Raw genomic sequence first — 12,658 nt, 5'->3', positions numbered from 1 at the left:
CTTTTGTCTGTGCTGCTCTTCACGGCCCAGAAATTGCTGTCTGCACAAGCACAGCATCTTGGCCTATTCACCAATTACATTTTTATTGCAAGTCCCACTAGAAAGCATTTTAATTGTGGATTATCATTAGGATAATTACTTTGGAATAGCAATTTTGGTACATTTCCATTGATATGCAAGCCTGGGCAGAGCCTCTCAGAAGCTTTTCACTGCATTAATGTGTGCTGCTGGAATCTCAAATGAAGATTTTCCTGTAAAATCTTTTCTATAATTTTAGCTCTTCAGGTATTTGGCAGCTTTATGTTCCATTTAAAAGCTTGCATTGCATTAAATGCATATTAAATGCTTGCTTTTCATCCTTTGGTGCAGGTTTTAATTCCGAATTAAGCACCCAGCTGGTAAATATTGGCTTACAGATTTCACCTTGAGCCTGTCTTGCAAGAGAAGTTCAGGCCAAGAGGTAAAAGGTGACAGTTAGGGCATGAAATGCTTTTGGAACAGCTTGTTTGGTGTGTATTTATTACCTAACCCATGGCTGCGTGTTGGGCAGGAGCTGTAGCAGCCTGGTCAGGATTTGGGTGTATCCCATTCCCAGCCTCCCCCCATGCCTTGTTTCTGCCCTTTCCCTGCCCACCCCATCACAGCTGGAAGCTGCATCACTCCAGCTGGTCTGAAAAAGTGGGATTCCATCTGGAAGGTGGAGCTGGGAGCAGGGACAGGGAGTGCCTGCAGTGCTCTGTGCCAGCAGACAAACCTTCCTGCCCTTGGGAAAGCAGTGCTGGAGGAGAGTCTGGAGCACCTGGATCTCCCAGGATTGCCCCAGGATCCTGTGAGCAACCAGCAAAAGCAGCTTCAGTGCCTCTGACCGTGCCAAATCCTGTTGATCTTCAAAAGGATGAGGTGTGGATCCCAGTCATGCTTCCTTTGTTTGCATCCTGGGGCTTCCATCTCTGCTCTGAAGCAGGGTGAGTCTGTGTGTGTGGTGGAGCAGCAATTCTCACAGCAGTTCTCTGAGAGCAGCAGTGGCAGAACACGGCTTGAGGCTTGCAGCTGCTCTTTGACACGTGCCCGTGGCGAGGCTGGGGTTGGCATTTGTGCAGCTCAGCTTTGGGAAGCAGCCACCCTCCCATTTCCTCATCTCTCAGCACATCTCCTTTTTCATTGCTCACTTCTGCTTAGCAAACTTAGCCCAAGCCAGCCCTAAATTTCCTCATAAATAAAGTGGTATTATTTCCTCAAAGAGGCAGTGAGTGCTGCCCTCCCTTTGAGGGAACTCCAGCTTCCAGCTGGGGAATGGTTGAGAGCATCATTCCCCAGTTCTGTGACCACAATCCAGGAATGGATCCACATGGCTTTGCAGGGAATAGTCAGAGTTGAGGTGGTTTTTCCAGGGAACATCCCATATAATGCTTTTTCTCTTCAAGCCAGGTCTCATAAGCTCTCAGAGATAAGCATTATACCTTTGATAGCTCAGCTACCTCAGGTGCCTTAAAAGAAGCAGGATGGCTCCTGTGACAGTGTTGGGAACAAAAAGTTTTAATAAAAGGCAAAATAAGAAAGCTCTTTACAGAGAAAAACCCAGCCAGGGCAAGAGGTTCTTGCTCCTGCTAAAACACTTCACAAAAGCCATTACTGCTTTTGTTCTCTTCTTTTTCTAGGGAATTGCTCAGGTGGGACTTTTTAGCTTCTGTCCAATTGGCTGTCCTTAAGTTTGAGGTGAAGTCCCTAAAGTCTTATGAGGTGTCTTTTAACCAAATTGAGGAGAGAAACTTCTGGGCTTTTGTCCTTTTTAAGGAGACAAAGGGTAACTTGTTTATTCCATCAACAGGGGACACATTCCTGCATCCATAGCTCTTTCTCTTAGAATCAGGGTGATGGGATAAAGGGTTATGACTTTAAACTGACACAAAGGGGAGGTTTAGATGAAATATTAGGAAGAAATTCCTCACTGTGAGGATGCTGAGGCCCTGGAACTGAGGAAGAGGTTGCCCAGGTGGCTGCCCCTGGATCCCTGGAATGTCCCAGGCCAGGTTGGACAGGGCTTGGAGCAGCCTGGGATGGTGGAAGGTGTCCCTGCCCATGGCAGGGGGTGGGGCTGGATGAGCTTTAAGGTCCCTTCCAACCCAAACCATTCTGGGATTCTGTGATTTTATGAGATCAGGAGTTCAGAGTAAGAAGCTGGCACGTTTAAGGCCTAAAGACCATTCCCTGTTTCTCTCTCATGGATCATCTGACTGAAGAAAGTCTGCAAAGACAACTTGAAATTAAAATGAATAGTTTCTTCAGGCTTTTCTTAGTTGAAAAGTTGAATAGTTTCTTCAGCATTTTGCTCTGTTAACATCAGCATCATTCTGCAAAATTTGGGAAGTAGCTGAAGCTAACTCAGTTTGCAGCTCCCCTGTTTTTAATGGAGTATTTGTAAATCCTACACAAAACTGGTAGCATGAGATTTAAAAAAAGCCGCAGTAATAATTCTAAATAAGTTAACATACCTCTGGAATACACTCCAATTAAGCAAGGATGTATATCTGTGAAAATCTGGGTTTGTTATTTATTCTTTTAATCAGAGAAAGGCAGCCAGGCACATTTTATTCATGGTGAATCTCAAAGTACCTATTTTCAGGCCATTACTTCTTGCGTGGAAAATAGCAATATGTCAGAATTCTTTCTAAGGCGTGCATTGCATCTGTGCATGAGTGGTTTTTTTTTTTTTTTTCTTAGAAGAACCATAAATTAGAGTTGTTTCCTTGTGTTTCAATGCAAAGCTTCAAGTAATTGTTGCTCTGGGGTCAGTATTTCAACATCAGGTGAATTCTCTGCCTGTTTAGATGAGGATTTATGACTTCAGTTGGTGCTAATTTAACAAGTGAGCAGAGGGATTTGCCATCTAATAAAAATTTTAAATGAAATTTATTTGGAAGAGGTAGAAGAAGGATAAGAATTAATAACCTCACCTTTGCAGCAGAAGAGATGAGCAGGTGTGCGTGTGCTGGGGGTTTGCACGTGTCTGCAGCTGCGTTGCCTGGAAATTACACCCAATTTTCTTCAGAATTTCTGTCAAACTGCTGATCAAAATCGGTGGGGGATGTGGTGCAGTGCCACTGGATGCAGATGGGGTGTGTTGCCCTGGGAATTCCAGCGATTCCTGGGAGCAGGAGATGGATGCTGGGAGATAATGACAGGGGGGTAAGTGCAGCTCTGGCAGCCTGGGACACCCGTGAGGTGACAGGTGACCTTGAAACAGAGCTTTTGTGCACTTGTACCAGGATGAGTTTTGTGGGGCCCAGGGAAGAAACCTGCAGAGCTGCAGTTTGGTTTTCTCACGGACCTGAGTGCTTCTGTTTGGGGCAGGATCATTCCAGCAGGAGAGAAGCTCCAGGGAGAGCTCAGAGCCCCTTGCAGGGCCTGGAGGGGCTCCAGGAGAGCTGGAGAGGGACTGGGGACAAGGGATGGAGGGACAGGACCCAGGGAATGGCTCCCACTGCCAGAGGGCAGGGATGGATGGGAGATTGGGAATTAGGAATTCCTGGCTGTGAGGGTTGAAGGTTGCCCAGAGAAGCTGTGGCTGCCCCTGGAAGTGCCCAAAGCCAGGCTGGACAGGGCTTGGAGCAGCCTGGGACAGTGGAAGGTGTCCCTGCCATGGCAGGGGGTGGCACTGGCTGATTTTTAAAGTCCCTTCCAAATCAGGCCCTTCTGGGATTTTACAAATTTGGGACCATTGTGCTGGAGCACAGCTGGACAACCTCAGCTTCCCTAAGGTGAGCCCACATCTGACTCAAATCAGCCTTGGCATTTCCAAAGCTCTGGATGAAGACACAAAGCCAGCACAGTTTTTAGGAGGGACCTGAAGCTTTTCCCAAAAGGTCTGGCAGAATTGCAAGGCCACATTATTTTCTCCAAACTCCTGTTTCTTGCTTTGACTTTTATTTAAAAAATCCTCTCCGAGTCAGTTTGTGAACAGCTCTAGTAAGAACTGGACCCTTTCAAACAGCAAAAAGCTCTGTAGTTATTCTATTTATATATTTAAAGATTTAGGGATGTCTAATAGGTGTTCCTCCACAATATTTCCAGCTTCTACTGATAATAATAAATAATGTGGGTGTTTTTTCCTGCTCTAATAGGACCAGGTTATTTACCATTTCCCTCACTTCAAGTAGTTGTTGCTGTGTAAAATTCTGTGCTTTGTCCAGGCAATATTTTTATGCTTTTAAGCTGAGCAGCTTTAATTTGCTGCTTGGCTAATTTCCTCCTTAATTTCACTGTTTCTGAATTCCTCTTTGCTGGTGTCAAGCTTTAACCCCAGCCTGCTGCTGCAGTGGGATGGGAGGAGGAGAACTGGGAAAAGGTAAAACCCATAGGTTGAGATGAGAACTGATTCATCATTAAAATAATAATAATAATAATAATGGAGGAATTAATCCAGATGATGATGAAGACAATAATAATAGTAATAATAATAATAATAATAATAATAATAAATCAGTCGGGGTCTGGCCATATTCCCCCAGCTTCTTGTGCAGCTCCTTGTTGGCAGAGCATGAGACACTGAAAAGTCCCTGATTTAGGGTGAGCACAACCAAAACAACCAAAATATCAACACTATCCTCATCCTAAATCCAAATCATGCTGTACCAACTCCCAGGAGGGAAATTAACTTTATCCCAGCCAAAACCACCTCCTTCATGCAGAGAAAGTGAAGCTGACTTGGCAATACCAAGGAGCTCTGGGCATTTTCAAAAATCTCCTTTATTCTGCTCACTCAGGGACTCCAGGAACGTTCATGTATTCACTGGAATTTTATTTCCTTTATAATCCAGAATTTCCATGCTGAAGTTGGACTCTCACATGTCCTGTTGTGTGTGGGGGTGGCAGGAAGGGTTTTGTGCTTGGCAAGGATGGGTCAGCTCAGGCCTTAAATCAACCCTGATTTAAGCAGATCCTCCTGCTGAAGTTATTTTTTTTTTTTTTTCCCTTATCATGGGCAGGATTTTCTGCTTTATTTAAACCTTTGCCATCTCTTTGGACAAGAATCCAGGAGATTAGGACTGCAATCACACCAGGCTTTAAAAATAGAGATGCTGAGCAGTTGCATTTCTTGGCTGTTTGCACAGGCCTGCAGTAACTGCTTTGGAAAAAAGGATGTCAAGGATGCTGCTTCCCTTTTCTTTCCCCCTTTTTCTCTCCCTTTCCTCATTTTTCTCTCCCTTTCCTCATTTTTCTCTCCCTTTCCCCCTTTTTCACTCCCTTTCCCCCCTTTTTTCCTTCTCCTGCTTTTTTTTTTCCCTTCCCCCTTTTTTCCTTCCCCCCTTTTCTTCCCCCATTTTTTCTCTTTCCCCTTTTTCTCCCTTCCCCTCTTTTTTCCTTTCCCTTATTTTTTTCCCTTTCCCTTTTTTCCTTCCTCCTTTTTTCTTCTCATTTTTTTCTTCCCCCTTTTTTCCCCTTTACCCTCTTTTTTCCTTCTCCCTTTTTTCCTTTTCTCCCTTTTTTCCTTTTCTCCCCCTTTTCTCCCCCTTTTCTCCCCCTTTTCTCCCCCTTTTCTCCCCCTTTTCTCCCCCTTTTCTCCCCCTTTTCTCCCCCTTTTCTCCCCCTTTTCTCCCCCTTTTCTCCCCCTTTTCCCCCTTTTTCTCCCCCTTTTCCCCTTCCCCCTTTTTATTCCTTTCTCCTTTTCTTCCCCTTTCCCCAACTTTTCTTTCCCCCTTTCACCATTTCATTTCCCTTCCCCCTTTTTTCTCCACGTTCCTCCTTTTTTCCTTTTCTTTGATCAGAAAATAAATGTCAGTGATGGAAAAGTGTTTTCAACGCCTCTCTCAAAAATGTGGTACATGATTAATTTGCTTAAAAGGGGGGTGCTTTGAAAATAGGGGGAAAAACACATTGAAATAAATAAAAAAAACTTGATGCTTGCAACTGGGAACTCGGATTTGGTTTGTTGTGCTCATCTTCAAAAATAGGACTACTGCTGGGGCCAGGATTCAGGTAAAGGAAAGAAAGGAAAATAAAACATTTCCTTGCTTTGGATGCTGAGTGCCTGTAGTGGTTTTGGTTTGTTAATTTTTGAGATTTTTTGGTTACTAATGAGTGTGGTGGGTTTAGTGTTGGTTAATTATCAGTGTTCTTACTAGAATGCACTCATTTACTTCCTCTTGTGAGGTAGGGCTAGGAGACAAGTAAAATAGGTTTAAAACTTTAATAAAAGGGTACAAAGAAATATTTATTAATAGTAATTAAAAGAAAGAGTAATAAGAATTAGAACAAAACCTTTAGGATACTGTTCCTCCTCTTACAACCTTTTCTTTTTTACTGATGATGTAAGGAAATAAAACTTAAAATTTTAGTCAGTTTACTACCTCTAAAATAGCCTTTCTTTACTTAGGGAGAGAAGTCCCTCTTGTTAATGTCATGGAGATTTCTCTAGTTCATGAAAATAGTTCATTTGTGGTTCTTAAATTTACAAATTGCAGCTGCTTGGGGAAATCTGTTCTTGGGAAATCTCTCCTATTTTTCACAAGCTTTTTTACGGTTGTGTTTATGGGTTATGTTTACTTCTGGGGTATTTTTTTAAAGATGAGCTGTTCAAAGATAAAGGTTCTCATTAATTAAAGAATGCCTGGATATTTAATATTTGGTCTGATTTCTTGCTGCTTTTCCTTTTTCAATGATGGGTTTTTCACACAACACAAATAAAGTAATATTTTTTAAATAACATCACTTACCATTATTCCCATTTTCCCCCAAACAACAGAGAGATACTTTGGGGTTGAGGTATTTTAAGTTTTTCTCATCCCTTGAGAGAGGTGCAGCAATGTTCATGTTCAGATATGCTGTAAAAATGAAAAGTCTTTTAGAAGCCTCTCCATCTGCTCCTGCAAGTTGAAACACTCACAAGTGATCCTGTTTCTCACCCTTGGAGCTCTCAAGCCTTCCAATTCAGTATGCAGAATGAAATTAAAATTCTGCTCTTTCAAGCCATATTCTTAAGAGTTTTCTTTGTGTTTAAAAGCACTGAACTGTCTTCCTTCTATACTGATCAAATGGTTGATTTCAGTGGATTCTAGATTTCAAAGCAGAGGTGAAATTCTTAATTTTTTTTTTTCTGACTTTCTAATTCTTTTCTAATTTTCTAATCCTTCCCTTTCACAGTCAGCCCCAAACCCACCAGAATTAACAGATACCTTTGGATTGAATTTAGGTGGATTATGTTACGCCCAAACTGATACAGTCAGACTCTTCTGAGCATGCAATGCACAGGATTCTTTCATTGTATGGGAGTTTAAGCATTTCATAATAAAAGCTTGAAATTGAGGGAATTACATGTTTCAGTAGGGATGGAAAAGCAGTAATCCAGGAAATGTGTTGTGCCAAGAGTCGTCTGCACAGGCAAACACTCATTTCTTTGTTGTAGGATGCGAGATACAGCAAGAAAAGTGGAAGAAAAGTATTTTTCCAATCTTGCAACACACGTGGAATTCCTTCCAGTGGAGTGGAGATCAAAGCTGACCCTCGATGGAGGTACAGGACTCTGTTCTTCTGCTGTTCCAGCAGCTGCAGAGTTCTCCCCAGAAATCTCATCTGTGTTCTCTGCTTGTGCCTTTCCTTTGGTTTTGTTTGCACAACTTTGAACATTTCCATCCCTGGCAGTGCCCAAGGCCAGGCTGGAAACTGGGGCTTGGAGCAGCCTGGGACAGTGGAGGGTGTCCCTGCCATTTTATCATTCTCCTGGATGTAATTTAATTCCCTTTTTTTTTTTTTTTAATATATTTTTCCCAGACACTGTGGACTCCATCACTCCGGACAAAGTGCGGGGTTTACGGGATATGCTCAACAGCAGTGCCATGGACATCATGTACTACACCAGCCCTCTTTACAGGGATGAGGTAAGAGTGGGAAATGTGGTTTTATGGAAATTCACCAGAGCAGGGCATGGAGGCTGAAAAACATCTGGATTTGGGAATTTCAGGAAAGTGCCCTGCGTGAAGGGAGTTAACACTTTGTAGGTGTGTCATGGTCACCCACAGGAATCAGAGTTTTAAGAGTGAGAAGACAGCAAAAACAACAATCCATGTCATTTATTCAGAGCAGAAATGTCTAAAATGGTTCTGTATCAACAGCTGAGCGATGGGAAGGGAATTAATGTTCTGAATTTCTGCATATCTAGAGCAATGGGAGTCCATAGGGCTGAGGTTCTTTTTACCTCTTGACAAAATCCATGGGTATTTGTCACTTCATTTCTGCTGTTTCTGAGCACAGGTGGGATGGCAGCACGAGCAAAACGTGCCCAGGCCAGTGTGAATGCATTTGTGTGCACTTGCCTTGCAGGGAAACCAAAATGATCCCCAGTTACTCGGTTCATTGGGGCACTGTTCATATCCTGGATGCTCCCATCCTACCTTGACCCATCTGTGTAGCTGCTGAGTGACCCCATTACCCAGAGGAGAAAAGCCAGCATAAATTACAGTGGCCTGTAAATAATGATAAGCCTTGAATAAATGATAACAACCTGAATAATTGAAGTAGCCCATAAAACATGGACAGTGCTTCACCCCAGTAGCATCCCTTGTGTATCCCACTTACTGGAAAAGCCCTGTGGGGCTGTTTTGGGATTAATTTCTGCAGGGATTGTAGCTTTTTTTCTGTGTTGGCTGTGTTATGTATGGAGTAGTGTCCATCCTTTTGCAGCCTTGGTACCCTGAGCATGGTTAGACTGGGGCAAGGTGGGACTTTTAAGTCTTACCTGGGTATTTAATGTCAAATTAGGTGTGTTTAAGTCCTTTAGACTGGCAATACAATTTTCAAACTGAAATCTGTGCCTCCCTTCCTGCTCAGTAATGCAGAGTTCATTGATCAGGGCTCTCCACCATCTCTCAGGTTTCCCTGTCTCTTGTGTGCCTGAAGCCAACACAAATTTTTGTGGCAAGCCATGGAAATCTCTCTGGCAGCTTGAAAACAGATACTTTTAAACTACATTAGAGGCTTGGCATGTCTGTGGACATCTTATGGGAAATGGATTAGTGAGTAAAGTTCAGGTGTGCTGGCCAGCAGTGCATGAAAATGTAATTCATTGCTCAGGAGAATTGCAGTTTTACAGGTTTATCACCATCCCCTGGCTGGGAGAACTGACATAGAAGGAGCGTGCTCAGATCTGATTACAAAATACTCCATTGGTTTTTTTTTTCATCAAATCAAATTGATTTCCTTGAAATGTTTCCCACACTACACCCAAGTTACTCTTCCTTATCCCATTTTATTTTCTGTGACCTAACTTGGCAGAGTTTAACCCAGCAGTGTCAGATGGAGCATTCTTCTGGGTGGTTTTCCCATCTTCAGTGTGTTTTTCTTGTGCCACTTTGCTCCTTCCAGCTCAGAAATGAGCCTTGTCTTTGAGGATCCACACATTGCTCAGAATTCATGTCCCTGCTCACTGCTTTGTCACCCCAACACAATTCTTTGTGTACTCCGGGCACTTCCAGTGCTTTCCACCCAGAAATCCTCAGGGGATCTCAAAAGGAGCTCACTAAACTTTCCTGTGCCCCTGGGAAATAAACTGAGGAACGTGGTGAGCTCCTGGAGAAGAGGGAAGCTGCCATTCAGCTGACGGCTCTGAGCAGCCACAGAATCCCAGCCTGGTTTGGGTTGGAAGGGATCTGAAAAAAACATCTTGTTCCACCCCCTGCCATGGCAGAGAACCCTTCCACTGTCCCAGGTGACTCCCAGCCCTGTCCAACCTGGCCTTGGGCACTTCCAGGGATCTAGGGGCAGCCACAGCTGCTCTGGGCACCCTGTGCCAGGGCCTCACACCCTCACATCAGGAATTCCCAATCTCCCATCCATCCCTGCCCTCTGGCACTGGGAGCCATTCCCTGTGTCCTGTCCCTCCATCCCTTGTCCCCAGTCCCTCTCCTGGAGCCCCTTCAGGCCCTGCCAGGGGCTCTGAGCTCTCCCTGGAGCCTTCTCCTCTCCAGGTGAGCACCCCCAGCTCTCCCAGCCTGGCTCCAGCCCTTGGAGCAGCTCCTCTGGACTCTCTCCAGCAGCTCCTCCTGCTGCTGGGAGCCCCAGAGCTGGCAGAGCATTCCAGGTGACCTGCAGTGACCAGGTCACTCGTGTGCCCAAGGCAGGGACAGAATCCTCTCCCTGCTCCCCTCAGTGCCAGGGGGGCAGCCCAGGACCCCGCTGGCACTCTGGGCTGCGAGCACCCGGGGCACGGTGCTTGCATAGGAATTTTCTTTCCCCTTTCAAGGATTTTCCCCACGTAGAAGTATCACAACCTCTTCTTTAAAGCTCCTGACTGTCGGAACCCAAGGTGTCCCTCAGACACTCTTGGATGTTCCAGGTCCAGGGCAGAAGCCTCTGAGACCCTGGCAGGCAGCTGGAAACCTCTGTGGTTTTGAGTTTGACCCATGGAACAATTCACCAACTTTGCAGGAAGAACAAGAAATCACAAAAGTTTAGATATTATAATAGAAGTAATCACAAAGTGAAAGGAAGGATTTTTGAGTGCTGTACAGGGGGGTTTTAGGCCTTGTACAGAGGGGCCTGAGTTTTGTACATGGGGGTCAGAGGTTCTAAGATGGAGGGATTTGGGCGTGCCCTGTCCTCCTTCTTTCTCCTTCCTATTCCCCATGTTCTTGGTGATGTTGGCACTCACAGATTGGTTTAGAGTAGAAAGTCACCGTTCAGTATAGGTAATAGGCATTGGGGAAAAACTATAAACATTTAATACTTAATGTGTGATATAAAAGATGGCACCAGCCCTTGGGAGGGGGAGAGGGAGACGGAGGGAGACGGAGAGAGAGACACAGAGGGAGAAGGAGTCAGGGAGAATGCCAGGGAGTGTGTGTGCCTTGAGATAACACACAATAAACTGCCTTGAGACCACATGACTGAAGACTACTGAGTCTTTCTTTGAAGGCACAGGTTAGAGGAGAGACTTTACCACCACCCGGGGTCACCCCAACCTGGGGGTGATTCCGACACCTGACCACTCTTTAAGCAGCTCGTGCAGGGGTTTGCAAGTGGCAGCCCCTCTCTCCTCGCAGGGGAAGGAGCCTTGTCCTGTCTCCTGTGTCACAGGAGAGCACAGAGCTGTGCCAGGGGCCCTGCATTGCTCATTTGAGCCCTCCCAGGGCGTGGTGGGTGACCCCCTCTCTGATTTCAGGTATTGTTTCTTCTCCAGTGTGGCACCAAAAGGTGCCTCTGCCTCCTGGCATGTGATGTGATACCAGGCAGGCATTAATGAATAATTCAGCACAGCCCCGTGCACATCCCAGTCAGATCCAGCTGGGGTGTTTTTGTGGGAGAGAACTCTGCTCTACCCTCCTCTGTACCAAATCCCTCTGTAAGCATTGCCCAGATGTAAGGAAAAGCAATAAATTGATATTCTGATGCACACAGGCCTATTTCTAAATGAGCAGACATTCCACATTCTGCCCCTGACCTTGCTGCTCCATCTTGGGTAACATAATCTTGGGTTTTAGTGTCCTCACTGGGGGACTTTGTTTCACATCTGTGTCACTGTAGCTTCATATTTCTTTAATAATAAATGGCTGCAGCAGAGATTAGAAAGACCAATTGTTGCATAGTAAATGCAGAGTTGTCACCTTCATTATACTGTTAAGTGCCTTTTTTTTTTTACTGATCTTCCCTGTACTTACTTACTTGCAGGCTAATTGTAATTCTGTAAATTATTGATATATGTCTTGGCAGAAAATGCCTTTAGTGCAGGATAAATGTTAATTTCCATCCATCATCCCAAGATTTCTAAGGATTTAGTGCAAATATTGCACTATGAAAGTGGAGAAACTTCACTGTCCACCTTAGAATCATGGAATAGTTTCTGTTGGAAGGGAAATTAAGGATAATCTCATTCCACTCCCTAGATCCCTCATCTTCCACTAGAACAGCTTGCTCAGAGTCCTGACCTTGAATGCCTTCATGGTTTGCCCTTATACATATATTTAAAAAGAGAATTAAGGACTAACCTCTTGAAATTTGGCACAAGTGTTAACTCTTAGCAGAGCTTTCATCCCTCTTGGGTTGTTTTGCAATGGAAATGCCATTCTCCTGTGCACTCCTTTCAGCAATGAGAGGCAACTGGTTCAGATGTGTCTGAAAACAAGATGGGAAGCAGGAAATTTTAAGCTGAGTCTATTTCAGGTCTGGTTTTGCATATCTTGTTGAACCTAATAGTGAAGGAGCTGCTTGGCTGGTTTAATTAATGGCTGATTTAATGAATTTGATTGCCCTTGAATGTATTCTCAGCTTTATAAAGTCATTGCTTAGTAGCTGTGCCTGAACTTAAACTTCATCTTGAGCACAGTGACTTGTTAGGAATGGGTTAGACTCAGCTTTTCAACAGCAAGAGGGGTCCTGGGAGAGAGGCTCAGGCAGATCCACAGATCCTTTTTCTGTGTCATCCCTGAGCCAGAGCCCTTCCCATCTGTTCCCACAGCCACAGCTCATTCTGGCCTCTCATCTGTTGTTGTGACACTCCTCTGGCATCCATCAGTGATTCCATCAGGGAATGTGACAACTGTTGTCTCCTTGGGGGTCAGCAGCCTCACCAGCTCTGCTGGCACATTCTCCTGGGCCACGTGGAGCAAAAACTCCTCATCTTTGCTCTCCCAATCCTTCCCAATCCACCCTCGAGCTGCAGCTCCTCCCT

At 44.7% G+C, this 12,658-nt stretch overlaps 1 protein-coding gene across 2 annotated transcripts in view; it reads left to right on the top strand.

The window, feature by feature from the left end:
- DDHD1 (DDHD domain containing 1) overlaps positions 1 to 12,658 on the top strand; it is a 65,376-nt gene that overhangs the window by 32,073 nt on the left and 20,645 nt on the right. For both annotated transcript variants that reach the window (XM_053946591.1, XM_053946590.1), the window contains 2 exons: positions 7,403 to 7,509; positions 7,768 to 7,874. In XM_053946591.1, coding sequence (XP_053802566.1) covers positions 7,403 to 7,509; positions 7,768 to 7,874 — 214 coding nt within the window. The remainder of the gene's footprint in view (positions 1 to 7,402; positions 7,510 to 7,767; positions 7,875 to 12,658) is intronic.

The sequence above is a fragment of the Vidua chalybeata genome, chromosome 6 (assembly GCF_026979565.1).
Source record: "Vidua chalybeata isolate OUT-0048 chromosome 6, bVidCha1 merged haplotype, whole genome shotgun sequence".
NCBI classification, from domain to species: Eukaryota; Metazoa; Chordata; class Aves; order Passeriformes; family Viduidae; genus Vidua; species Vidua chalybeata.
This window is presented reverse-complemented; position numbering and strand designations above follow the sequence as displayed.